General features: G+C 42.3%; 1 protein-coding gene across 9 annotated transcripts in view; it reads left to right on the top strand.

Annotated features, from left to right (window-relative positions):
* Nucleotides 1-27,508, top strand: part of LOC146980147 (connector enhancer of kinase suppressor of ras 2) — a 70,976-nt gene that overhangs the window by 10,682 nt on the left and 32,786 nt on the right. For all 9 annotated transcript variants that reach the window (XM_085788404.1, XM_085788406.1, XM_085788403.1 and 6 more), the window contains exons 2-6: nt 3,696-3,859; nt 11,807-12,009; nt 12,830-12,917; nt 14,068-14,109; nt 26,399-26,518. In XM_085788404.1, coding sequence (XP_085644530.1) covers nt 3,696-3,859; nt 11,807-12,009; nt 12,830-12,917; nt 14,068-14,109; nt 26,399-26,518 — 617 coding nt within the window. The remainder of the gene's footprint in view (nt 1-3,695; nt 3,860-11,806; nt 12,010-12,829; nt 12,918-14,067; nt 14,110-26,398; nt 26,519-27,508) is intronic.

Here is a 27,508-nt window from a genome sequence, read left to right as displayed (position 1 = left end):
AACTATTATATAATTATATATACTATTATATAACACAAACATTCCTCTTCTGCTTTAACTGTTTAATTACCAGTCAAGAAAAAACGTTGCAAGTTCAACATCAAACTTCCCTTTACCTGCCAGCAGCTGTGTTCGGTGCCAGTGTTAACTCTTTTTTTTCTCTTCTATTTCTATCACATCTTTTCATCTCATGATGTTAGCGTGCTAACCAGCTAAACTGGGCTGGTTTTGTCTCCTAACACTACTTTGTGATAGTGAAATATTGTAGCATCCATTCTGGATGAAGAAGTAGCACTGCCCACAGAGCTTAGCTTACTCTAACCTCTTGTCTTATTAATGCAATGTATGTAGATGAACCTCTTGGCAAGCCACCCCCATCATCATCATCACTACCACCACAACCTAGGCTACTGCAGGCAAGAAATCAAGTTTGGCAGCACAAAAAAAAAAAAACTTAACACAGAGCACCTTGTGAAAACATGAGAGATATGCAGGGACCAGTCTGGTTCAGCAAATACTGCTCAATATTGAGCTCCTGAAACAAAGCAGGAAAAGCAATATTTACAGGAGACACATTAGAATCGTCTGCCATGGCCACATGAGCAGAGCCTGCTGTGGTGGAAGCTGGTGAAGCACAATTTTAACCATCTCTGCTTAAGCTACGATAACATCTTATTCCCATGTCTGTGTAACTCCCAGGAGAAACTATAGCAGAAGCTTATGACTTGATTACACAGAGACGCACTTCTACAGAATTACTTTTTGTTTATTCCTGTTGTATACGGGCTGAGATTTGTTTGACTCTTATCACGCTGCATGACATACTTAAGTCAGTTTTCATGTTTCCTGCAGATACTGTACACTGCCTGATGCGAGCAGGCATCTGGGCAGCTGGAGAAAGTATTAGCTGCTGTGTGATGCAGCCACAACTACTGCAGATCCTGACTAATAATATCTCCATGATTTTAATATCATGAACTGCCTGGCGCGAGGCACTGTACTGATGAACCTGACCCCCGTGTGGGTTAGTTAGTTTGTGTGTGTGTGTGTTTGTGAGCAGCATGTGCTATTTCCAGCTGGCATACGAACTCAGCAGATGAACCCAGATCAGCTGTTTGTCCTCTAGGGGAGGCATTGCGACTCATGTGATTGGCTAGCAGCTGTGTGTCACACTGTGTATATGCATGAATACGTATATGCCTTGTTTTTTTTTTTGTTCTTGTTTTTTTTTTTCTTTTGTTCTTGTTTAGCATTCCTGTGCATGTGCTTGTGTAAAGATGTGATGTGGTCATAAGAGACTGGCCTTTAAATGCACTGCAGTTACTGTAATACAGCACCTCATTCATCCATGTGTGCATTGCAGTAGGACAAAGCTATAGTATAGGAGGCTTTCCCAGAGGAAGCCACGGTAGTCAGCCCGGATCTCTTTGATTCTTTATTCATCAGTTCTCTATAATTTATATATCTTATACACTACTGTATCTGGAAAGAGTAAAAAATGAGAGGGAAAAGGGTGCAACAATTAATGAGTGGACACCAGGAGGGAAGTGACGACCAGAATAATGTGTGAGAAAGTAATTTCACTTTTCTACCTGCTCAGAATCTTAGATGTGCAACGTCGTCATCAGATATAGTAAGATATTGCATTTGCATTATGATGACATAAGCCATAATGTGCCACACTATGTGATGTGGCTGCTATTAAAAAGTGTTTCCATGCTTCAGGAGGGAGAAGCATTGGTATAAGGACACGTGAGTGAGAGAGAGAGAGGGAGTGGCAGAGGAAAAGAAAAGGAGGTTCTGGTTTGGGATGGGAGGTTTACTTCCCTTTGGTATGGACATGAAGACTTCCATTTTGAGAAACAGCCATCTGTGTTTTGTTCTTCTCATAACGAGGGCCAGGGGTTTCATATTTAGAAATCCTAGTTTTTCGCTGCAGGGCTTTCTCTCTGCTCTACCTCCATGTTTACTCGCTCCTATAGCTGCTGGCTGGCTGAAGAAATCTGCATGTTCAGTCCACTTGTGCATTTCTCTGCCAGCACTGGTGATGATTTATCAGACTACAAGTGGACTGCTTTTTCTCTGTAGTAAACATTTTATATTCACACAAAAAACAAAACAAAACAGTGCGGGAGTGCACTTCCTCTTATTCAAGAATCAATCACCAATCAAGAACTCTCTCTTTTTCCTCGTCTTTCTCCACATCTCTTTGTTTTCTGTGCAGCTTCAGTCACGTTCTTCTCTCCCTTCCCCTGCAGCTGTCTCTTGGATTCAGCCTGTTTTTCTGTTTAAGCCCTTGTCTTCCTCCGATCGTTGATTTGGACTCATAGATTCATGCAAATATTATATGAGACACATTTAAAACTATATTTGTGTGGTTCTTACTCAGAAGCTGGTTTTCTTATTCAGTTCCTTTTGGGGAAGGTGTGGATTTGTCAGGTGTGGACAATATACAAGTCACCTTCCTGACTTCACAGGTACAGTTTTCTCAGACTAGCTTGAGCTAATATCAGCCCTGCTTGTCATACCATCATAATATCATTTGTCGGACCCAGACTAATGTGTGGGAAATGATGGTTCGTCCATTGGAAGTGTTCACTAGTGTTGCTACAGTGCAGAACCTCTCTCTGATGTGTTAGATTTAAAATTGCTCTGCTGTGCTGTATGTAACAGATTGTTTGTCCGTGTCACTCAGAGCAACAGTAGGCTTATATTTTGTCTGTTTTGTCCCATGGCACACCAGGAGCAAGATGCCTCTTGCTCATCCTTTGTAGCAAGTGTGTGTGTGTGTGCACACACTCTCTGTCAGCATTGCTTCCCTTGGGCATCAGTGTTTTCCTCACAGCTCCACTCTGCTTTAACAACATGCCTCCACGAAGGCGTCAAGACCCCGAATAACAGCAGCAGTTGTAATTGTATTTGTATGTGTGATTGTGTTTGAAGTGTGTGTTCACAGAGGGACAGAGTGCAATCTTTGTGTCGCACTGTGGTTCGGTGTGTGGGTATGTGTGTATGGATTTGCCTCCTCTCATGCGATTTTTCTCTCTTTTTTTTGCTCTGTGTGTGCTCATTTTTGAGCAGGCTTGTTCATTAGGTCTGTGGGGAGGAATGCTTTCTGCTGACTTCGTTAGGTTCAAAGCCTGAGGCTCTTACTGATCAATAGTATCCTGGACCCACCACATCTATGAGCAGCTGACTGGCTCTATGCATGGCAGGCAGCCACAGCTTAAGAGCGTAAAGCCATGCGTCAGTGTTGCTCACATCTTACTCACATCTTACCTTCTATATTTTGAACACACCCTTAATCAATCAAAATGTGGTGTAAAATTCTCGAAACAATAAAAACGCATTGCTTGTATTCCTCTGCAATGACACCAAAGGAAATCTCATTATAATGTAGTGTACAATAATCATTAAGAGATATTGAAAAGTTGTGTCAACACGTTTTTTCTAGGTGGCAGTTACTGAAGAGGGAGATTTAAACTGCTGCTTTGTTTCACTTACCTGACATTTGTTCTATCCAAGTGGACCAGGATTCACCATACAATACTGCAAAAAGGATTTGTTTGTTTGTGTGTGTCTGGGGAGAAATACCTTTCTTTTTCTTTAGTTTGGTCTCCTGCAGTATACAGTACACAGTGATAATAGGTAGAAACATCAGCAGGCTAATGTGTGTGTGTCGTTGTTGTCCCCAGGTCTGGATGACTGTCTCCAGCAGTACGTGAAGAGTTTTGAGCGGGAGCAGATGGGGGGTGAGCAGCTGCTGCACATCACCCATCAGGAGCTGGAGGAGCTGGGCGTCACCAGAATAGGACATCAGGAGCTCATCCTGGAAGCTGTCGACCTCCTATGTGCCCTGGTAAGTGAGCCTCTGTTACTCAATGGCATAATGTTTCTCAATTGACAATAGTTCAGAGTAGTATTGTGTACAGATCCAGGATGTTTGAGTTTGGCCACAATGAACTAAATCTATTGAACTCCAGAACCAACAAAAATGTTGTTATGAGTTATCACGCAGGTCAGATATGAAACAGAATTAATACAGAACAGAATACATACATTTATGTATTACATACACATTAATACATAAATACTCAGTTAAGGGTCTTTAGCTTGATAACTTTATCCATTGTGGCTAAAATGTAAAAGATACAGTGATGATACAGGGGAAGGAAGTTATCTTGAGCTAGACAGGCTAACTATTGTCGCTGGGAAAAGCTGCTGCTCAGTGTTTACATTTAAGTTACCCACTCAAATCAAACTGATGATAGGTGTTGGTAAAAAATAATAATAACATGAATTAAAAACCTTTACTTACATTAGATTGGATGAAAAATATACAAGCTTTAGCAAATTGGTAGTGCTTTTTATCATTTAGATAAAATGTTGTTTAATAATTTATATTTTTTATTCCTCTGAAAGGCTTTGACTGTCACAAATATTGTAAATATTGACAGTATATCATCACAATACTATCTCTAGACTACTTTTATCAACACATTTTTGTCACAAGATCAATTAATTCCAGTGTAAATGTTGTGATAAGTTGAACTTTGTCACAGAACTTCGCCAGGTTAACTTAGGCCTATAGCAAGCTATGCTGACTGTGCTAACATTTTAGGGGATGCATAACCAAGACAGTAATGTAGCTACACCATCCACGCTTACTTAACCTAGTCCACAGGTTTGGTGATAAACAGTGTGATACTAGTGACCACTTGTTAGCATAACGACACAGAGGGAATGTTAAGAAGCTTGCATGACAAATGTTGAATCTTGTGTTACACTTTTCAGGATCTCAGAATGCTAGCTTGTTTTGATGAACGAAACAAGGTTTTTGTGGGAAAGAAAAATGTTCGGTGTTGCTGCTGTAACTGAGATAGTGTATGGTTACATATGTTTTAGTATTCTCTTACCATTAATTTTTCAGTTTTTTACTCTTTCTGCAAGAATTACCCCTAGTACCAAATCTGAGGTTGTTTTTTATTTCCCTTAACCAGATATTGATATTGGTTTAAGAAGTGTCTAGAAAAAAATCCTTTATCATTTGGGCCCTGCTATGTGTGTGTGCTGCCTCTGTCACTGCTGACTGTACGTGCAGTGGCCCTGCTCAGGATTAGGGAATTAGGGAGAATAAGGTGCTACTGTCACAGAGAGAGAGAGAGAGAGAGAGAGAGAGAGTATGTAGAAAGTGTATGTAGGATGCACCTTATCTCCCAGGCACACATGGCTGGATTAGTTGGAGTTTGAATGTGTGTGTGTGTGTGACTATGCTTGTGTGTGTGCTAATCAGCACCTCTTCATGGGAATGAGTGTCCCAGAGCAGCAATCACCACAATGTCTTGGAACTGGACGCACGCACACACGCGCACACGCACACACGCGCACACGCACAAGCATGTTTAGCCGTGCTAGATAAACAAGAAGAATCACTGAAACATTTATTACAGCTTGGGTCATACTTTTTTGAGATATTATCCCTGTCAGATATAATAACTGTTCATTTCTGAGATCAGGGACTGAATGCACAGACAGACTCCATGGCTCATTCCACAACAACAATCTGGGTATGCTCACTAGTAGCGTAGACAATCAAATGCTTTTTTTTTACCGTGCAATTACACTCATGATACTAGCATGTATGTCCCTGAATCTCATCCATTACTGTGATATTAACTGATAGAAATAACAAGTAATAAAACTGAATAATCATTTCAGGATATCTGAATCCCCCAGTTAACACAGGGACACAGATCTATGGTACCTGTAGACTGTGACTATTTGTACAATAAAGGACGATTCACTGTCATCAGCAATATAATCCATCATAGGGAAAGCAAATCCCCATTCCCCTGACTCAAACATTATGGTCTTCCTGCAGTAAGAAAGGGGGGGCTCTGTGGCCCTGCAACTTCCAAATGCTGACTGAGCTTTCAGTCTCACTGTAAATGTGGAAAAGTCTTATCTTTCATGACTATACTATTGAGTTTTTGCCTCTAGCATCTATGCTAAATAGGTTCCCTACATGTGCAGTGAATTTTTACCTAGCTGTACCCAGAAACAATAACAAAAGTTTAACACTGAAACAACTTCCCATCCTAATATCTGAGCTGAAACATGCACATAATTGACATGCATAGGTGTCATTTTATTGAAGTTACACAGTGAGTGCCAACTGGGAACATATACAATTAGAAACCACTCCATTTAATTTACAAATGCCTGTTTTCTTCTCCAATGCCAGAGGAATGGTAATTCTAATGAGACTGGACAAACTGCAGAGTGGAGGTCAAAAATCTGTCAGGACACACAAAGACAAACATTCATATCTAATAGAAGTTATATGTCTGGACATACTAGAGTACCTAAAAAAAAAAACACATGCAAACAGACAGGATGCTCTGAATATATACCCAAACATCTTACAAACAGCTTAAGTCTTATCATCTCCTCAGAACCCTTAAAATATCTTGGCATAATCTCTAATAATAATTAGTTTCTAACTTCTAAGTCCCCCTTCTTTCTTTTGTTCTGACAAAGAGATTCATGCCTTCCTCTCCTCCTCCTCTAACTCTTTCACGCCGATGAGTCAGCTTTCTATGTTGGTTCCTTTTCAGTGTTGCCCTGCATGACTCCAAATTGATTTTAAAATCCTGTTGGTTACTTCAAAGCTATTTAATATTTGCCATAATTTATATTTCTTGTGCTTTTCATCCTCTCCTCAACTTTTGAGCTAATTAGACAGGACCCCTCAGATGTTTCATATAGGAGAGCTTAATGAAAGTTGAATGTTCTCTTCGGGTTTACCCCTAGTTTGTGAGAAAATATCCTGCATTAATGTCTACACAGTGCATGCTCTGCTCTGCATGTATATTTGTCTCCATTTGGTTCATATGATTTTATTCTCTTTTTTTCTCTCTTGTTGTCTTTTATGACATCATTGTTTTACATATTTGTTGCTTGATAAGGATTAAACAAATTGACATAAATATGAACATTACAAAAACATCAAATCATGTAGATTTAATATGATTTCAGCTTTGGAGCCAAAGATAAATATGTCTTAGAATTAAGGTGGGGAAATGGTGTGTTTCAGTTTGAATCCATACCTTGGTAGTTAAAAATAAAAAATGACAGCTGTTTTAGGTAAATAAAAAAATGTGATTGAGCTGAGCCCATTGAATCCAGATCCTCCAAGCTGAGAGTGACATAAAAAAATCAATATTCTCTTGAATAATAAGACAAGTATGCTCATGTAATACGTGTCTGCAAAAGCTTACGTATGTTTCAGTCAAGTGAATGTGAACCAACAGTGAAACTCCATAAAAATAACACCTTCTTTTACTTCTGGAAGAAAAGGATTAAAGGTGCTTTTCGCCCAAGCAGTTCATAAAAAGATGTTTGAGTGTGAGTCCGTGGACAATGGCAGAAATTTCAGCGTAGAGGAGAGGCCACTCCACACATAGCTGCTATGGCAACCACATCAACGTGAAGGTGGAGAAAAGGGGAGGTGGGAGTTGCTCTAATAGCATCACCCTCTTACTGTATTGATTTGATACACACAAGCGCACATATGCACGCGCTGCTCAAATTATTTCCCTCTCTTTCTCCACAGTCACACGCACGCACACACACACACACACACACACACACACACACACACACACACACACACACACACACACTTACACTCACACACATTCAAAGTCATTCAGACAGTCGACACAGGGCATTTTTTCCCTCCCCTTTATCTCAGCACTCTGTCCCCTGGAGAGAGCTGCACACAGCTTCAGATCGAATCATAGGACAGCCTAATTACAGCTGTGCAAACATGTTCTCTCCAAGTTCATGTATACATCTATGTATGTTCACACAGAATGCAGAAGATTATACAGAACACAGTGTATGCATGACCCAGTTTCAGTGAGATGCATAGCTGGGTGCTTCTCTCTTTCTCTCTCTCCCTCTTGTCTTCTGCCTCTTTAGTTCCTCAATTCCCTCATTTCTCTCTCCCTCTCTCTCCTTTCCTCCCTGTCTCTCTCTCTGTCTGTCTCTCTGCTACCACCACAGTGAAACCCCCTCTCCTTTGTAGTTACTGTGGTCGTGACTGTGTAGAAAAGATCCAGAGGCAGGGAAGGAATAGATACGTCTAGTTCAGCCTGTGCATCTGACTATACAAGGATATGTGTATGTGCCTTTTTGTGCATGTTGTGTGTGTATAGGCTTTATGTCAGAAGGAATCAGGCTCTGTCAGGCAGGACATGACTGGAGGTGCCTTGGGACACCGAGCGCAATGTGGCTTAGTGGGTCTGTGTGTGTGTGTGTGTGTGTGTGTGTGTGCGTGCGTGCATGTGTGCGTGTGTGTATTTATTCAAAAGGGTCATAGTGCCATAATGGGCTATTCAACTAGCTTATAGTGTTTTGCATTAGTGTGTGTTTAATGTAAACGTTAATTGTTATTCAGTGATTCTAATTTAAGTTAATTCCACTCAGAATGACCATTTTGGATGATTTTTGTTTACTCAACATATTAATTTACAATACAGTATTAAAAAATCATATGAAATTTAGAAGGATAAAAAAAATGTGTGCAGTATCTGTCACGATAAAAACACTCTGAAATGTATATTAAAATAGTTTCACATTACTTTTCTGCTTTGATGATACACAGTAGAAGGGATTTCAAAACCTTTTACAAATAGAAATAGATCAATGAAACTATTAATATTCTGAAGTTTGGACAAATGACTTCCTTTCCAAGAAGATCAACACCACTCTGATGTGCGGGTTTGAAGTGGGGGAGCTAAAGAGGATTAGCTTAGCTCAGCACAAACAGTGGAAGCAGCTAGCTCTGCTCTCCGAACTCCAGCTACCAACATGTCGTCACCCTATTAAAATAATGGCCTAAGTCATTTTTTCAAGTTTTCGGGAAAACACAAAAAACTTTGCCAAATTCAGAGCATATGATATTTATTAATCATTTCAATCAAAAAGGCCTTGACAGTGGATGACTATTGACATACATAGAACGTTGTGTGTTAATTATGTAACATTAAAGAATAAAGTGACTTAGGCCATTTTCCGAACATTTTCGGGTGACTTAGGCAAAGTTAAACCTGGCTTAAACTGCCCTAACATTCCATAGTACAAACTCAAAACTGAAATTACCCTGAGTTAAATTAACTCCTGTGTGGTATTAGGGTCAAAAACGACCTGGTTGGCACGTTTAAGAGCAGAAAACACCTAGTAAACAAAATCTTTTGGACTTGAAATTCGATGGCCTAGACTTCCCTCTCCCCAGACACTTCCTCTAGCTCTTCCGGGAGGATACCAATGTGTTCCCAGGCCAGCCGAGTGACATAGTCACTACAGCGTGTCCTGGGTCTTCCTCAGGGTCTCCTTCTGGGGGGGGGCATGGCCATAACACCTCTTTAGGGAGGCGTCCAGGGGGCATCCTATACAGGTGCGTGACAGAACTCCTCACCCTATCTCTAAGGGAGAGCCCCGCCACCCTGCGGAGGAAACTCATTTCGGCCGCTTGTATCCTGGATCTTGTTCTTTCGATCATGACCCAAAGTTCATGACCATAGGTGAGTGTGGGAACGTAGGTGGACTGGTAAATCAAGACCTTCTTTACCACAACAGACCAATACCACGACCGCATTACTGCAGCTGCTGCACCGACCTGCCTGTCAATCTCGCAGTCCATCCTTACTCATGAACAAGACCCCAAGATACTTAGGCCCAATCCCATTTCTCTTCCCTTAACACTAGCACTTGGTTCTGAGTGGCCTTCAAAGGGAGATTCCCCTTGACGATGAAGATAGAAGTGTTAGAAGTAAAGATCGTACCCTACGCAATGGGACACCACTCCTACGACGTAGGAGCACTTTCCCTCGCTCTTGAAATGATTAGGACACACTACCCCTACACGAGAATGTGCAAAACTGAGTGCTTGGGTCAAAATCAAGTGGAAGTGGGTAAAGTGGGGCAGGGCCTTAAACTCCTCCATTTGAGGCAGAAACTCTCCCCCGACCTGGAGGTTGAGAACCACGGCCTTGGACTTACTGTACGTTCACACCAAAAGCTTCCAAAGCGTCAAAAACGCTCGAGGGTGGGCGTCAGACAAGACAGCTTCCAAAACTGCAAATATTTTCAGCCGCTTTGGCCGCTCGTCAGGTGACTGACGTCAAAGTTCGATCACGCTGGCCATTGGGGAGCCGAAATACAAAAAAAAGAAAAAAAAGGCAGCTGACGGACATCTCTATTCTGACAGGCTGCCGCCGGTTGCCGCTTAACCGCGTCATAGCTCATTACCCTAAAGTTAAACCTGGCTCAACTTCTCATCTGGTGATGCTTTGGACGCTTTGGAAGCTTTGGACGCTCTGGAAGCGCGGCAACGCCTGTTGACGCTTTGGACGCTCAGTGTCGCCGGGCGCTCATTGAAAATGAATTGACTTCCGGCGTTTTTGACGCTTTGGAAGCTTTTGGTGTGAACGTACAGTTAGAGGTGCTGATTCTCATCCCAGGTACTGAATCGTAATATGTATGTGATAATCCATCGATCCACTGATTGATTATCAAAGGCTTCGTTGAAAACAAATGCACACGACCAGGAGGGATGTTAAAGCAGAAGTAAGCGGAATATTTGTGTTAATATAAGTCTTAAATAGTTATATCTTCCAACAGCAATCACTTACATAGAGTGTTTGGTCTGAAACACGGGTCTGTCAGTCACTCTGCTCTGCTCTGAGCCCAGGAGAAAACTTTCCTTGTATCCTACAACCTTTATCCAATGAGGAGAGAGAACGGCATAAAGGGGCGGTCCTCTCTGTGTGTGCAGCCAAGGGATGTGCGTGAATGTAGTGACGTAGGGACGAGGACCAATAGATCCATGACGAGGGCGGGGGCTGCTAACTCCATCCCCTGACAGAAAGTTAGCCAAAACGACCGGATCGCTTACTTCTGCTTTAACAAAACAGCGGAGAAGTGATCAGACTTGCAGATTCACTAAATGATGCAATTTATGAATCGATGAAAGTCGTAAGCCATGTAATAGGGGATAATAAGTATAAGTTAGATGTTACATGTTTATTTTACTTGAAATTTTTGAGTTTAAAATGTTCAATTTCAACTCAGTAAAGTACCAGTGTATGCAGGAAGCTAAAACCACACAAGCGTTAAATTGCCCAAGTCAGACATTTTATCCCAAAGAATCAAAAAGTTTTGACTTAGGCCAAGAATAAAATGGCCTAAGTCACCCTCTTGACATAGGCCATTGTCTTATAGGACATAAAAAGCATGATCCTCTCAACTAAGGATTAAGATTTTTTTACCAGAGGTGGCCAGCATTATCAGGAGATGATTTAGGCCAAAAACTCATTTTCGTCAAAAAATGACTTAGGCCATTATTTTAATAGGGCGACGATGTATAAAAGCTCACTCATTAACACAAAGTGTTGTGGTTAATTAATCCATATACAAACATAATTGTAGAAACATGGTTTTAAGTGTGAGCTATGTGAATTGATTAGCAGCATTATGAACTTTGAAGACAGCCAAATTAGCTTGGCCAGTATAAAGACAGATGCAAGTTGAAACTACTTTTCTTCAAAGCTGAACGGCTACATTTACCCACAGCTAACTAATTAACACATGTTTTTTGAAACAATATACATAACAATTTTAGCTTTTGATCCCATGAATCACAGGCAACTGCAAACTACTGGTGTTAAAGAAAATCAGACAAAGTTAGGCCTACTGTACTGTAACTCTTCTAAAATGAATCCCTCTGTTTGTCCTGCAGAACTACGGCCTGGAGACAGAGAACCTCCGCACTTTGTCCCACAAGCTGAATGCCTCAGCAAAGAACCTCCAGAACTTCATCCTGGGCCGGCGGAGGGGAGGACACTACGACGGACGAGCTTCCCGGAGGCTCCCAAATGATTTCCTCACGTCAGTGGTGGATCTGATTGGTGCAGCCAAGAACCTTCTAGCCTGGCTTGACAGGTAAAGATCACAGCTTAGGGTTAGGGTACGGATTAAAATACATTTGGCCTTTCAGTTTGTCAAGATAATATGTGCTATATTCATGTAATAAGGATGATAAAAAAGTTAAAATATAGTATAAATTCCATGCTACATTGCAACTTAACTATGATGACTGGAGCTGAACCAACCTGACTTGGCTTAACCTAATTTATATTTTTTATAATACATCACAGAAATGGTTTGTGCTATTCTGCATTATATCGTAAGCTGGTACCGTTATTGTAGCCATGGTAACAAGTCACAGATGGATAAAGAGTACAAGCACTGTGAAAGTGCTGATGGAATCATGAACGCATACTTTAAAGCACTGTTGACCTTTATTAGATCCCTGAGTTGCGTCACCTCGTAGTCACAATATAAAACCAAATATTGTTATTTGTCTTTATCCATTGCTCCTGTGCTCTGAGAGGAGCTGAGAATAGCTTCTATTTCTCTCTCTCTCACACTTCCCTCTCACAGCTTTTAAAATCACGCCTTTAGGGAATAAATGAACAGAGCAAAATGAAATGAAAACACCAATATAAAATAAAAGTAGGCCCAACACCGAATGAGGAAGCTAATTTTGAAAAGAAAACAAAAAACCAATGACCAAATATGCTTTGCTCACATTCATTTATATGTTTCAATTTGATCCTTTTAGTTCCATTTTGCCTTGCAGTGAAAACACACTTCCCATTCTGAGGATCATTTTGATAAAAAGCAAAAAGCTAATTTAGAATAAGGTCATAAGGAGTCAGGTGCATTTGTCAAATCATAAACTCTTCTGTGTCTTTTTCAGGTCTCCATTTGCCAGTGTGACAGAGTATTCGTTACTGAAGAACAACATTGTTCAGCTCTGCCTAGAATTAACTACCATTGTACAACAGGTGCTTACAAACACACATGCCGTACACACACAGGATGCTTGTGTCGCATAGTCCATCATGCCCATACTCATTACTCTCATACAGTAAAGGTCAGGATTTGAATTGAAAGGGCAAAACTAAAGTGGCTATGGACTGGGAACATCAATACGGATGCAGCTTGCTCTGGTCTATAGCTCATTCCTATAGATTTGACTATCAGTGAAACATATGTCCTCTGCCACAGGCTGTTTGCATCATGGCTGATGGGATGAGTAGTTCTCTGTAACAGCCTCTGGCAATGTGCTCATTGATGCCCTGTTAGACCTCATCCCCTGCTTAACTTATGGACCATGATGGAGAACAAACCAGGGGCCTCTCATCCCTTCATTTCCTGTCCTCCTTCTGCTCTCCCTGTAACTAAAACTGGAGGTGCATGCATACACTCTGATACTGTAGAAATCTCATTGTTTGGACAGAAACTATGTCTGCCGTCCTGGACCTCATCCATGTCCTCCCTGTAAGAGCCTGCTTAGAGTGTGTGTGAGAGTGTGTTTGTCCGTGTGCCCAGAGTGAGTCCTGGAGCTGAGCAGATAACACCCATCCCCTCTTACAAGGGCCAGAGGAGAGCGAAGAGAAAGGGGCCACCGTAGGTGCATAATGGGCAAATGAACATGTGGCTGCCAGGGTGCAGAGAGACAGACAAAGGTGGCAGGGCTGCCTGCACCAATGCATCAAACAGATGAATTAACTGCCTCCATGCACATCTGGTGGATTCAGTGGGCTGCTCTCCCAGAAATAGATTAACTATCAGCTATCGTTAAATAACAATCCGTCATGTTCAAATAATGTCATTTCTAAATCCTGAAGAGACACATGATGCTCCATGCAGCAGAGTCGGCCCCAAACTGGTAAATCCAATGTATTAGCCTGCCTAGTTTATAAAGTAACATACTGTAGAAAATGTGGAAGGTTAGCAATAAAACAGCTGACTGCTAATGTTCTCCTGTAGAGAAGAAGTCGCCCATCTCTCATTTCTCTTATTTCCTTCTTTCTCCGCTGTTATATTTGGAGGAGGGAGATATTTGAGCCTCTGTGCGGATGTTCAAATTGATGCTTACTCAATCTTATATTTTTTTCTGCTCTCTCATTCTGTTGTCTTCTAATTTTACAGGATTGCACTGTGTATGAGACAGAGAACAAGATTCTCCATGTGGTAAGTTTCTGTTTTAAATGTCAATTTCTTGTAGAAATATCAATGCTGACTTAAAGATATTGGCTTATTGTTTATGATGGAAATCAAGTGGTTTACTCAGCCATGAAGCCATTAAAAGGATAGATAAAACAAACGCCCACAACTAGATTATTGCCTTAGTTTATTCAGTATTTCATTTCCACAAAGTCATCACAGTTGACCTCTGCTACACAGAATCAAAGCAAAAACCTAGATGTTTTAAAAGAGGAGGACAACTTTTTTTTTGTTATCAGTGAGCTGTAGAGATGCTGGCGTAGTTGTTACCTGTGGACAGAGCCAGATTGTTTCTTTTCTTTAACTGGGTCCTAGCTCCAACTTTACATTGAACAAGCAGGCACGAGATGTGTTTCAATACTCTTGTGTATGTTTTGTATATAAAGTGTATGTGGTGTGTGTATGTCTGTGTGTGTGTGTGTGTGTGTGTGTGTGTGTGCTATCACAGTGCTGTTTGTTTTTGTGAAAATTTGTGGCACAAAATTGTGCATGTTAAAATGCAAGTGAGCCTGAGGCTATTTGAAAGCTCCAGTTTAGCTTCTTGTGTGTGTGTGTGTACGTGTGTGCGCGCGTGTATGACGGAGAACTGTCTGTGTCCACGTGTGAAACCGAGTGAGCAGCTAGTGTCTGATCTGGGCTGACAGTTGGACTGGGACACTTCCCGCTGCCATCCAAGGTCAGGTGTAGAAAACCAAATAAAATGTTGGCAGGGGGAGTTCACAGAAAAATATTGAAGCATATCATGGTGAGGAAAATACTCAGATCAGATGTTCATGGTTAAAAAAATAAAATGCTACGAGTATATTATGTATTTCTTTCAATTATATCAATTATTGGAATGCTGGTCTCCTCATGCTACAGTGTTCCCTCTGTCAGTATTACTTCCCCCTTAGCTGTGTCATTTAAAGCAAAAACCAGGACAGTGACATTGGCAAAATTCAAATATTTAGATGGCTATTCACATGTGTACACAAACACAAACCCCTCAGTGCCAGACTAAAAGCTCCACATGACTAAGTCTGTTATGTGTGGGAGGTTTATGAAATAAGGAGACAGCGTGAAGGGAGGAGAGAGAGAGAGAGAGAGAGAGAGAAGATGAGTGGCCTGTTTTTAGTTGCTGCGTCCTTGCTGATCATTTTTTTTACTATGTGTTGGAGAAATTAAGAAAATGGAGGTGAAGTGACAGAATGCCTAAACCACAAACAGCACATAAACACTTGGGACATGCAGGATGATAAAAAAAGAATTGTATGGTATATAGAATAAAGTTTTATGTAATTTTTTAAAGAGCTGTAGGTTTGTTCATATCCTTTTCCATATTCTTTAGTGAAATAAACAAAAGTTAAACTTAAGTATTTTTTATTCTCTGATTGTCAGCAACAATCTGTTTGTCATTTTTCTATTTAAGATTTTTTATGCAAACCATTCTTTGAAATTATATTACATGATATGTATGTTACCACATATTCATACCATTCAGAACAATCAACTAATTAACTTAAACAAAAAGTAATATCGTATTAGTGTTATTATGAGTATTAGTAGTGGTAGCATATTACATAATAGGTTCTGTTTAAGGGAGCGTTCTGTGTAATTAGTGCTTTACCATTGATACATATTTGGGATAAGATTACTGCATGTTACAGAATTAAAGAAGTTTTTTTTTTAAATCAGTGCGGACCTTCTCCGGCTTTTTTGCAAGGTATTAGTAGTTTTACTTAAATAGTGTAATATGTTCATTACCTCTTTTGCCATTAATTGGGAGGATATTTCAGATCTTCACCAATCAAATGAGCTCCTCTCCTCACCTTTAAATGCGCTGTGGTGAGGTGCACTGCAATTTTGTCGTTTTGGGGTCTAGTTTCGTAGACCAGGCGCAGTCTAGGGGGTGTGTCCATGCGCATTTTGAAAGTTTCGTGCACGGCGCAGCCTGGCACAAGCACTCCGCGTTCCCACCTCAAATTTATATACCATAGATGACCATTTAGTAGCCCGGGCGTTTAATATGCTAAATTGACTTGGACCCCAGGCGTTTATAAGAACCAGGCGCGTATTTGCAACAGGCTACAATTTATTTTTGCAATGAGCAGCACTAGACCATCATAAAAAGAACAAAGAGGTCACCATAGGACCACTGGAACAAAACTACTATTGACATCGAACAATAAATACAAAGACTGTGTTACCGCGACACAGGGAGCTGATCAGATCAGTGTTATGAACGATAGCGGGAGGGGGGTCGATCGCGGTAATTTCATCTCTGTACATTAGCGCATTTATCTATTTGTCTTTGTCTATTAGCAGTCCAGCGCGACCTGTCCCGTTAGCTCACCTGTGTTTGCGTTTGTGTGTCTGTGTGTGTGTGTGTGTGTGTGTGTGTGTGCGCTTGCATGTGAGCGAGAGGAGGGGCTGACTGACAGAAGAGGTGAGAGCCGGTGATACGCTGTTAAAAAAACTTTTTTTTTTCTGTGCAAGGCTATGGTAAACACTTAATCGCCCGGGCGTTTAATTGAACTGGCGTTTATTTTGCCAAATGAGCTCGGACCCCGGCGGCTATTAGAGCACAGGCGCGTATTTGCACGCGGGCGACTATTTGGTCATCTACGGTAGATATAAATTTACGTGTTGATTCCATTAGTTGCATTAGATAGTGTTTGTTGTGATTATTTTTTGGATTTATTGTCTGAAACTGTGGAAACCTGCCTGTGAGGTCTTGTCTTGTCGTGTGCGCACTGTGCGCCGGTCAGTCAAACTACCACCGCACCGGCTGCGATTCATAGACCAGGTTGGACCTGGCGAGCTTGTCGCCACACCCATCTCGGTGCACCTCGGTTTACCAAACTGCCAAAATGACCGTGAGCCACCTTGCGCTGCGGCACGAAACTGGGACCCTTTATATTTCTACATGGACGAAGGAGACAGCGACGCCAGACGGCCAAACTTCCCTCAGGAGGAAACTGATGTTTTGGTCTGGGAGGTCCAAGCTCACTGTGGCCGAATATATGATAATGCGAAAAGACCTCCTCGGGCTGATGAAGCAAAAGTAGTCGGGGAGGAGGTTACTAATATCGTTAATCAGGTTTTGCCCTGATGGGACTACGGATAGAAATTAGCATAGAAATGCATAGAAATGTGCCTGACATTCTGGAAACCTGCCTGTGAGGTTTTGGTGACGTGTGCGCATTGTGCACAAGAGTAGACCAGGTTGGAGCTGGCGAGCTTTCAGCACACCTTCGGCGGAGCCTTTTGACGCGGAATTGTCACTGCGCCAAGCTGAATCTGTCGACACCTCCTCCTGCTGCGCTGCCACACCCACCTTGATGCACCTCGGTCTACCAATGTGGCTGTGCGCTGTGTTGCGCCCGGCGAAATTAGCACTGCACGGGCTGCGCCACCGTGCGCCTCGCTTACGCCTGGTGTGAAATTAGAGCCTGTTATATCATGTTTGAGGGAACTTTACTAAAATCCAAATCATTTATAATTGCACACACCCTCTTGCTGGTATTTCATACCAGGTAAGCTGACCATCTCCTGGCTTCATATGTGCAATACAGATTTCGAGAGTGGCACCATTTACCTCCTCTGTGTCTGGCCAAAAAAGTGAATGATGTCATACATAATATTTCCCAAAATGTCAAAGTGTTCCTTTAAGTAATGCATGAGTGGATTTTGAGCTAGACAGACATGTATGTTAGAGTCTCAGCTAGTGTGGCCCCTGTGAGCATCCAGCATGGGGTTCAGAGACTTAATGCTCCAGTCAATGCTGCTGTAGCTACTGTAGTGGTGGTTGTACGTTTGTCAGCTTCTGCTCAATAATGCAAAACTCACTGCTACACTGCTCTCCTCTAGACTACGGCCTGCAGCAATCAGATGGACAGGGATAGTGTGTGTGTGTGTGTGTGTGTGTGTGTGTGTGTGTGTGTGTGTGTGTGTGTGTGTGTGTGTGTGTGTGTGTGAGAGAGAGAGAGAGAGAGAGCGATAAGATATGAGCATGTGTGAGTCTGTGTGTCTGATGGAGCGTGAAGTGTGTATGAGTGTGTGCGTTTTATGTGCATGCATGCATAAGGATGAGAGGAATTACATAAGACTGTCCTAGTTGTGTGTTTTCCCTTTCCCTTGTTTTCTCCCCCTTTCCTCCCGGACTCTCCCTCCCACCTCCCAGCTTTTCTGCTTCCCTCTGCCAGTCCCCTTCTCCCTCCTCGCTTCTCTCCATCTTTCCCTGTGTCTCGGCTCAGGTTTATATATTTCACAGTGTGCATGCTCACTTGCTGTGTGTGGGTGTGTGTTAGCATGTGAACATGTGTGTGTTGAGTCCATTAGGAAGATAGGGTGAGAGAGAAAGAGAATGAAGGATGCGGTGGGTGGGTGCGAGGTTGGTGTTGGTGGTGTTGGTGGGGTAGGAGTGTGCAGCCAGAGCTTAATCCATTTGGCAGCGTACTATGTCTGGCTTTCTGTTTGACTGCTTTTAAATCTCACGCCAGCCAGCCACATAAGTTAACTTCCCTATAATCTGCGCTCTGATTCTCCTGGAGGCATGTCAGATCAAGGCTGGGTGTGTCAGAGCTGGCGGACTTGAGAGTCTCCATGCTGGCCTTTTGTGTCCTGGTCCCGTGTTAATCCCAGGTCAAGACTATTAGTCCTATGATCAAAGCGGGGACACGGGCAGAGCCACAACATTGTCGCTTGCTGTGGTTTCCAGCTGGGCACATCACATGCTACTTAACGACTATATAGGCAGGATTAGATATACACCCCTCCTAGCCTCCCTTTCCATTTCCTCTTTTTTAAAAAAAATTAAAGCTCAACATTGTGCTTGGTATTTTCTCATGACATGAACAGTTGTGGGTATCCCATTATGTAATGTGTGCACCTTGACATAATAGTACTGAATGAACAGAAACCGGCAGTGTAATGTTCAAATAAATGACCCAGAAAAGGGAGGAAGTGTGTGTGTGTGTGTGTGTGTGTGTGTGTGTGTGTGTGTGTGTGTGTGTGTGTGTGTGTGTTTGAGAGAGAGAGACACAGACAGACAGAAACAGAGAGAGCATAAGAATCACATAGCCAGCTCACTGAAGATCCTCCACCTATTCTCTCACACTGAATGAATCACAGGCTCTGAGCTATGGTGTATGTGTGTGTAAGTGTGTGTGTGTGTGTGTGTGTGTGTGTGTGTGTGTGTGTGTGTGTGTGTGTGTGTGTGTGTGTGTTGAAGATCCTCTGTTCATTTCATAACCGGTAATAATTTGGTAATTGCTCATTAGAATTGCGATCAGAAGATTATTTTATGCAGGGTTCATCACTGTCATGCAGCTTGTGTGAATGTAGGGAATTTACTGTACGTTCACATTCGCATGTTTGTTTGTTACATTCCAGTGTGTGTGTGTGTGTGTGTGTGTGTGTGTTTTGCATGCATGTTTGCACTGAGCAGCGATGCAACAAGGCAGGATGACCAGGGTAAAATTCCCGGTAAAGCCACTGCAGTCAGTCAGCCAAGATTAGAAGGCAGAGATGTTGCTGATGATAAATTAACTTGCATGTGTGACCAAGCAGACAAATAGCCTGAAAAACAGTCAAGGTTCATTTAGAACAAAGGCAAGGTGAAGCCATGCTTTTTATTTGGCGTCTTTGCTTGGGTGCACTCAAATGGCATAATATATTATATGAATATAAGTGCAGTGTTGGGGGGGGGGGATCAGAGCACAGATAATCCATCCACTCTACAACAATGTGTCCATTTGTTGTTAGCTGACATGAAGGGGAAAATAAGAAAATAAAATACAGATAACAAGAAATGAAATCTGTACTCTGTAATTTAGATGTTAGAAAATGTCATCTAGGCACCCCGGGCTTGTCTGGTATCGGTGATGTGTTTTTCTGTCTGTGACGGTGTCTTATGGGTGTTGGGACTCAGCCCAGTCAAAATGGAGTATAAGACTGCATGGCTTCTTTGTCTCCCAGACAAAGGAAAACCATTGAACTCAGCCTCCCAGCGTCCTTCACCTTTTCACACCTAGGTGTGAAACCTCCACTACTGACCCCCCATTGGTCAGGTATGGCCCCAGGACCTGTGAGGTCACAGGCCATATAAAAAGGAGAAGTTCGCTTCTTCTCTCTCTCTTCGTCGTCTCTTCTCTTCTTCACCTCAGAAGGAGCTGCCGCTCCTCTCAGCTCCTCACCTGGAGCTACTGCTACCGCTCTCAAATCTCCATGAGGCCTGCTCAAGGCAGACGCCTGCACTGGTAGCGCCGCGAGTGCCTACCAACGGATTAAAGAAAAGGAACCAGCTAACACGACGCAAGGTCTGCTAGTTGAGCTACGGAGCCACAAAACAAAGCAAGCAACCAAGGACTCTCCTCAACGGAACTCAAACTACACAGCCAGGACGGCTGTAGTTCACGGGACAAAGACACAATCACTGGATTTGACAAACCGCAACAGGACCGGCAACCCTGCAACCGCAGGAGTCCCCACCAGCACCGGATCTTCTCACTTTCATGTGACTTGGTAATGTAACTGGGCCTAGTTAGGATTACCTTGCACCTTGACTAAGCATAGAGTACTTCAACCATGCCAATGTATGTATTGATTGAAATCAGTTAAAATACTTGAGCTTTGTTGTTGTTGCTTTGTTGTTGTCAGCTATAGTCTCATATTTAGTGAACCTATGTTTAACATGCAACTTGAGCGTTGAACAAAGGACACACCTTTGTTCACCTCCCCCACATCACATGTGGTTGGTCTTAGAGGCCATCTTGGAGGCCATTTGGTTGTAACTCCCTTTGTCTCAGGACAGAGCAACCATCCTCCATCTTTTCCATTGTCCGAGATCACACTTCACACCTCACAGACACATGGTCACCGACACATAGCCATACACTCTCACCAACACACACACACACACACACACACACACACACACACACACACACACGTGTACATAGTGTATGTAGCTTGTCTTAGTTTCACGTTTTGTTATTCCATTTTCTAGATGTGTCCAATAAACTTCCTTGAAAAAACTTTACTTGTCTGTTAATGTTGTACAATAGTGAGTATGCCAACCTCTACGCAGTAGAACTTCTAAATCCTTCAACTTTGCAGCTATTGATAATGTTATTTTGTTAATAATTATTAACTTAATCATTAAACAAGGTTATATATTAATAGTTAGCACACCCTTATGAGACTGACTTTGGTACATTGGCTGTCTGGTGCCCCGAGGTGGATTTAATAAAATTAAATCCCATTAATAATTTTTATAGTAATTATTAATATTTTGGTATTGATATTTTACTAATTTGATAGCCAATAACCCTCTTAATAATAACTTTACTTATAGTTGGTATAACCCCAACATAAATGGTGCTTCCGTTGTGAGGCATCTAAATAATCTTAATAAATTACCTATAAGTTGTGTTAGAGCACAACATTTAATGGTTTCCCTGTGCGAGGCATAATTACACTTTCTCTTTAGTTGTGCTAGAGCACAACATTAATGGTGCCCCGTGTGAGGCTGTGTACTGTTGGCATTTATTCACATTTGTACAATATTAATTTTGAGCAAAAGTTTGGACATTACTGAAAGTGAAATCCAAAACTGAACTAACCAAAAGTTCACATAAAACAGAGTCTGCTACACGAGTAGACATCTGACTTTGCATGCAGAAAGTGAATTGTGCTGAATTTTGATTTATTCCTGAGTTTTGCTAAAACTCTTTTGAGAATTAAGCCCATTGTGCTGCATCAAGAATTTGCGACTGTTGCTAGTCTTTCCAGTTGAGTCTTCTCTGTAGGAACTTTAAGAATTCCTGTCCCGCATTTGAATACCACGTATTCAATGCTACTTTGTTCTGTCAAAATTGGTTGTTAAGCTAAGTGCTCCCCTTACCCTTAACTTTAAGACACAGCGTGCCGCCGGCCCTGTGTAACCTAGAGAGCTTGTACCGGTTGTCACTGCCATGCATTTCAACCTGATTAAGAGTAGAGCTTGAAGATAGAGCCACAGTGTGCTGCCAGCCCTGTGAAGTTTTGTACCTCACTGCCACTCCCAGCTTGAGTTACTGTAAGAAACCACTGGAGTAGTGCATAGCAAAGCTACACTACTACAAGGTGTCTGCCAAGCAACACCACTGCAAACAATTTGCTTTGCTTTATAGGTTTCTCAGATTTGCTTAATCTCACCTCTCAGAGTAATAATGGAGAACCCCTCTGTAGAGCAGTTCATGTCTGCCCTGGCTCAGAGCCTAAAACCCCGGTACTCTGAACTCATCAACAAGTTGAATCTCAGTGAGTGTAGGAAAGAATTGGACTTGCTACTTAATGACAGATGGGATGCTCAGAGAGCATCCAAGGGCCCGTTGTTAAGATGCATGCTTCTGATCTGCCACAGACAGGCCAGTCTTTCAGCTCAGACCAAGCAACTCTGGAACAAGAGGTAGAGTCCCTAAGAGTGCAAAATGCTAGTCTACTTCAAGAAGTGAAGACAGCAAATCACAAAGCCTTACGTTACCTAGGAAGCTTGCACTCAGCAGAGTTAGATCTCTGCTCACAGAAGGAGGAGTTGTTTAAACTTAGGTCAGAACGCTCTGACTCTCCACAGTCTTTCAGACAAAGTGATTCAGGTTACTCTGATTCACGCTCCTCCCTTGGAGAAAGGTTAACTCCTTCTCCATGCAGAATGGGGGACATTTTCCCACCTGACCTGAAGTTCCTTGGGAAACTAAGCCAGCTCCCCAACCTCCACTAAGGTGCAGAGGTAACAGCCACCTGGCTTCCCATCTTTCTCACGTAGATAGTGAAGAGACATGTAGCGTATCATCTAGTGTATATACTGCACCTCATTCTCAGCCAGTTAACTATGCTTTCACCCGTGCTCAGCCCTCCAAAGGGGAGACTAGAGCATCTCAGGACTGTTCATCCTCTTCCCTGCAACACCAGGAGAGTGATGACAGGTGTTCAGTCCCTGTCTTCCCACCTGTAAGACCCAGAGCACAGGCGGTAGATGTCCAGGATAGCTTAGTCTCGCCTTCATCCGACAGGACCACCCAGTGCCCCCGCCTTGAAGTGCTTGAGTTCATAGCTAAAGACATTGAGCCGTTTGATCCCGACAATGGTGATCAGAACATCAATGATTACTTCAGTGAACTAGACAACAGCCTAGTTGACTTACCAAGCGCGACCCACAGGGAGAAAGTCAAACTTGTGTGGAAAACCAGCTCAAAAGCTGTTCACAAGTTCATGCAGTCACTTCCTCCCAGAGTAAGAGACAACTACCATGATCTTTGTCAAGCACTGCTAGATGAATTTTCTTCCCCTGCTGATGAGATCTCAGGAATAGTTGCAGCTTCTCAAATTAAACACTCCCGTCTTGAGCACCCCAGAAACTTTTACAAACGTTTCAGACATGCATATTTTCAAGGAAAGAGCGCCCCAGGCTTGGAGGAAAGCACCACTTTCAGGTCCCTGTTTGTGAAAAACCTTCACCCCTCTATACGCACTCACGTCACACTCATGACACATAATGGTAAGCCCACCACGCAGGAAGTAAGGAAGATGACACAGGTTGCCTGGGAAACTCTCGTCTCTTCCAAAACACAGGGGCAAACAACTGAGCCCAGCAGCTCAAACACCCATGTGTCACACAGACCTGCACGCTCAAGACCTCACCCTCGCAACACGCCAAAGGGGGGTGACAGCCGGCCACGTCCAGACACTGAGCGCAACCGCCGTGTCCACCAGCTGCATAGAGATAGGCATTCACACAGTAGAAGCTGTAGGAAGCCTTATGATGAAATTGTGGCCCAAAACTATGACCAATCAGATGATAGCATCTCTGACCACAGTGAAGAACATGGTCAGCACATTTCAGATAGTGACACTGCTTCTGAATGCCTCTCTGTCTCCAGCTACCAGGAGCATTACAGCCCTGAGCCAGGTGTGAGGAAACACCAAAGACACAAAAGCTCCAGAGCTTCCTCCTCACACCACAGACAGTCAAACAAGTACTAGTGCAGGATTCCTTGATTTTCTTACAGTTAGAGCTCAGCATGGTTTTGTTAGCAACAGCAGCAAATTCTGATTTGATTCAGCCATCACTGTGATTTCTGCAAGTAATCTTGGATCGACTCCTCTGCAGTATCTTATTAATGGCATTGTATTCACTGTTAGACACCTATAATGACATGTCATTCCAGGTGCCACACCCTTTCTCACCATAGCATCACTTACACTTATGAATAACTAGAAGATGTTATTTGTTGTGTGTTATGTTTCAATCTGTATGTAAGTGGATTTTGTTCTGTAGTCTGTCTATGCTTAGTCAAGATAGATAGAAACCAAATGCCCAGTTGGTTTGTGAACTGCCCAGACATTTTGAATGGACTATGGACTATGGTGCTCACAGGATCACACATCACGTGAGATCCTGAGACCAAAGGGGGGATGTTGGGACTCAGCCCAGTCAAAATGGAGTATAAGACTGCATGGCTTCTTTGTCTCCCAGACAAAGGAAAACCATTGAACTCAGCCTCCCAGCGTCCTTCACCTTTTCACACCTAGGTGTGAAACCTCCACTACTGACCCCCCATTGGTCAGGTATGGCCCCAGGACCTGTGAGGTCACAGGCCATATAAAAAGGAGAAGTTCGCTTCTTCTCTCTCTCTTCGTCGTCTCTTCTCTTCTTCACCTCAGAAGGAGCTGCCGCTCCTCTCAGCTCCTCACCTGGAGCTACTGCTACCGCTCTCAAATCTCCATGAGGCCTGCTCAAGGCAGACGCCTGCACTGGTAGCGCCGCGAGTGCCTACCAACGGATTAAAGAAAAGGAACCAGCTAACACGACGCAAGGTCTGCTAGTTGAGCTACGGAGCCACAAAACAAAGCAAGCAACCAAGGACTCTCCTCAACGGAACTCAAACTACACAGCCAGGACGGCTGTAGTTCACGGGACAAAGACACAATCACTGGATTTGACAAACCGCAACAGGACCGGCAACCCTGCAACCGCAGGAGTCCCCACCAGCACCGGATCTTCTCACTTTCATGTGACTTGGTAATGTAACTGGGCCTAGTTAGGATTACCTTGCACCTTGACTAAGCATAGAGTACTTCAACCATGCCAATGTATGTATTGATTGAAATCAGTTAAAATACTTGAGCTTTGTTGTTGTTGCTTTGTTGTTGTCAGCTATAGTCTCATATTTAGTGAACCTATGTTTAACATGCAACTTGAGCGTTGAACAAAGGACACACCTTTGTTCACCTCCCCCACATCACATGTGGTTGGTCTTAGAGGCCATCTTGGAGGCCATTTGGTTGTAACTCCCTTTGTCTCAGGACAGAGCAACCATCCTCCATCTTTTCCATTGTCCGAGATCACACTTCACACCTCACAGACACATGGTCACCGACACATAGCCATACACTCTCACCAACACACACACACACACACACACACACACACACACACACACACACACACGTGTACATAGTGTATGTAGCTTGTCTTAGTTTCACGTTTTGTTATTCCATTTTCTAGATGTGTCCAATAAACTTCCTTGAAACTTTACTTGTCTGTTAATGTTGTACAATAGTGAGTATGCCAACCTCTACGCAGTAGAACTTCTAAATCCTTCAACTTTGCAGCTATTGATAATGTTATTTTGTTAATAATTATTAACTTAATCATTAAACAAGGTTATATATTAATAGTTAGCACACCCTTATGAGACTGACTTTGGTACATTGGCTGTCTGGTGCCCCGAGGTGGATTTAATAAAATTAAATCCCATTAATAATTTTTATAGTAATTATTAATATTTTGGTATTGATATTTTACTAATTTGATAGCCAATAACCCTCTTAATAATAACTTTACTTATAGTTGGTATAACCCCAACATAAATGGTGCTTCCGTTGTGAGGCATCTAAATAATCTTAATAAATTACCTATAAGTTGTGTTAGAGCACAACATTTAATGGTTTCCCTGTGCGAGGCATAATTACACTTTCTCTTTAGTTGTGCTAGAGCACAACATGGGCATGCCTGTGGACACACTGTGACAGGAAACAGTTTGTGTGCTGGAGTGATGGAAGTGGCGATGTGGAACAATCTGATGAAATGATTTCTGTTTCACCTCCTCCAGCTAGGTCACAGCATCCCTCGCGGACCAAATCCAATCTCAATAACTTTGTCTTCCTCTTTTTGTCACTCTCTCTCTCTCTCTCTCTCTCTCTCTGTTTGCTCCCTTTTCTTTACCTCCAGTGTAAGACCTTAGCAGGGATATGCGACCACATCATCTCTCTGTCATCAGACTCTCTGGTCTCTCAGTCTGCCCATCTGGAGGTGGTCCACCTTACCAGCATCATGCCCAGTGAAGGGCTGGTAAGGACACACGCAGGCATGCACACCAAGGTCGTTTCTAAAGCTACACAAGCAACAATTTACTCCATCTGCCTCTCATGTGAAAGGAAACAGTAGAACAGAGAGAACCAGATATTTCTTCCAGAAGTCAGCGGGGACCAAACCAAAGCTAAAATGACTGAGTGAATATTTCACTTAAATAACAGAAATATGAGTCCAAATGAATGCTAATGTTCCTCCGCACCTTCTGTGCCTTCTGGATGTGTAAATAAGCAACAGCCAACAACATCGACACAGTTATATATCAGTATTGTGTTTTCATCTTCTTCCACTGAACATACAATGTATTAAAGCTGCTTTAAATGCTCTGGTAAAGTCAAAGTCCTGTAATACTGTATTATCAAACCTCAAGTCTTTGGGGATAAATACAATTAAAGTCTTCATAAGGAAATAGACTTTTGAACTTTAATTGGACAGTTTTTCTCAAAGCATTTGAGGACTCTGCTGTTGTGTGGTTACATAACTGAATCTTAAGTCTCTTGAATTCATAGCACTGATAAACAAATATTCAAGGTGTGTGGATATACACTGTCTACCTTCTGCTGCCTCAATGAATTATTTACTTTACTTGGTCAAATCTTGAGATGTGAATGTTTTTTTTTGTTGTTGCTTTTTTTCCAATTCAAGTCAAATATTTGAGTTGGGTGATAAATCAAAGAAAAAGAACATATATAACAAATATATACAAAATAATACAAAATATGTGGAAGAACATAAATGCAGATCCTTCTGCACAGAGCTGAATGAGCAATAATGTGACTCATACACCTTTGAAGTCAACACCAATGGAGCTTTTGCAACAAGGTGTTAGACAGATCCTCTTGACCAACATTATCAAAATAGTGACCTCAATATTACTGGTGTCCAAGTCCAAAATATCGAGTCTGTCACTCTGTCCAACACAAACACAGATACACACACACGCACACAGTCACAGACACAAAATATACC

This window comes from Trachurus japonicus, chromosome 10 (genome assembly GCF_045865225.1).
Source record: "Trachurus japonicus isolate A0001 chromosome 10, Traja_1.0".
In the NCBI taxonomy this organism is placed as follows: domain Eukaryota; kingdom Metazoa; phylum Chordata; class Actinopteri; order Carangiformes; family Carangidae; genus Trachurus; species Trachurus japonicus.
Note: the sequence above shows the minus strand (reverse complement) of the source record. Positions and strands in the feature narration are given on the sequence as shown.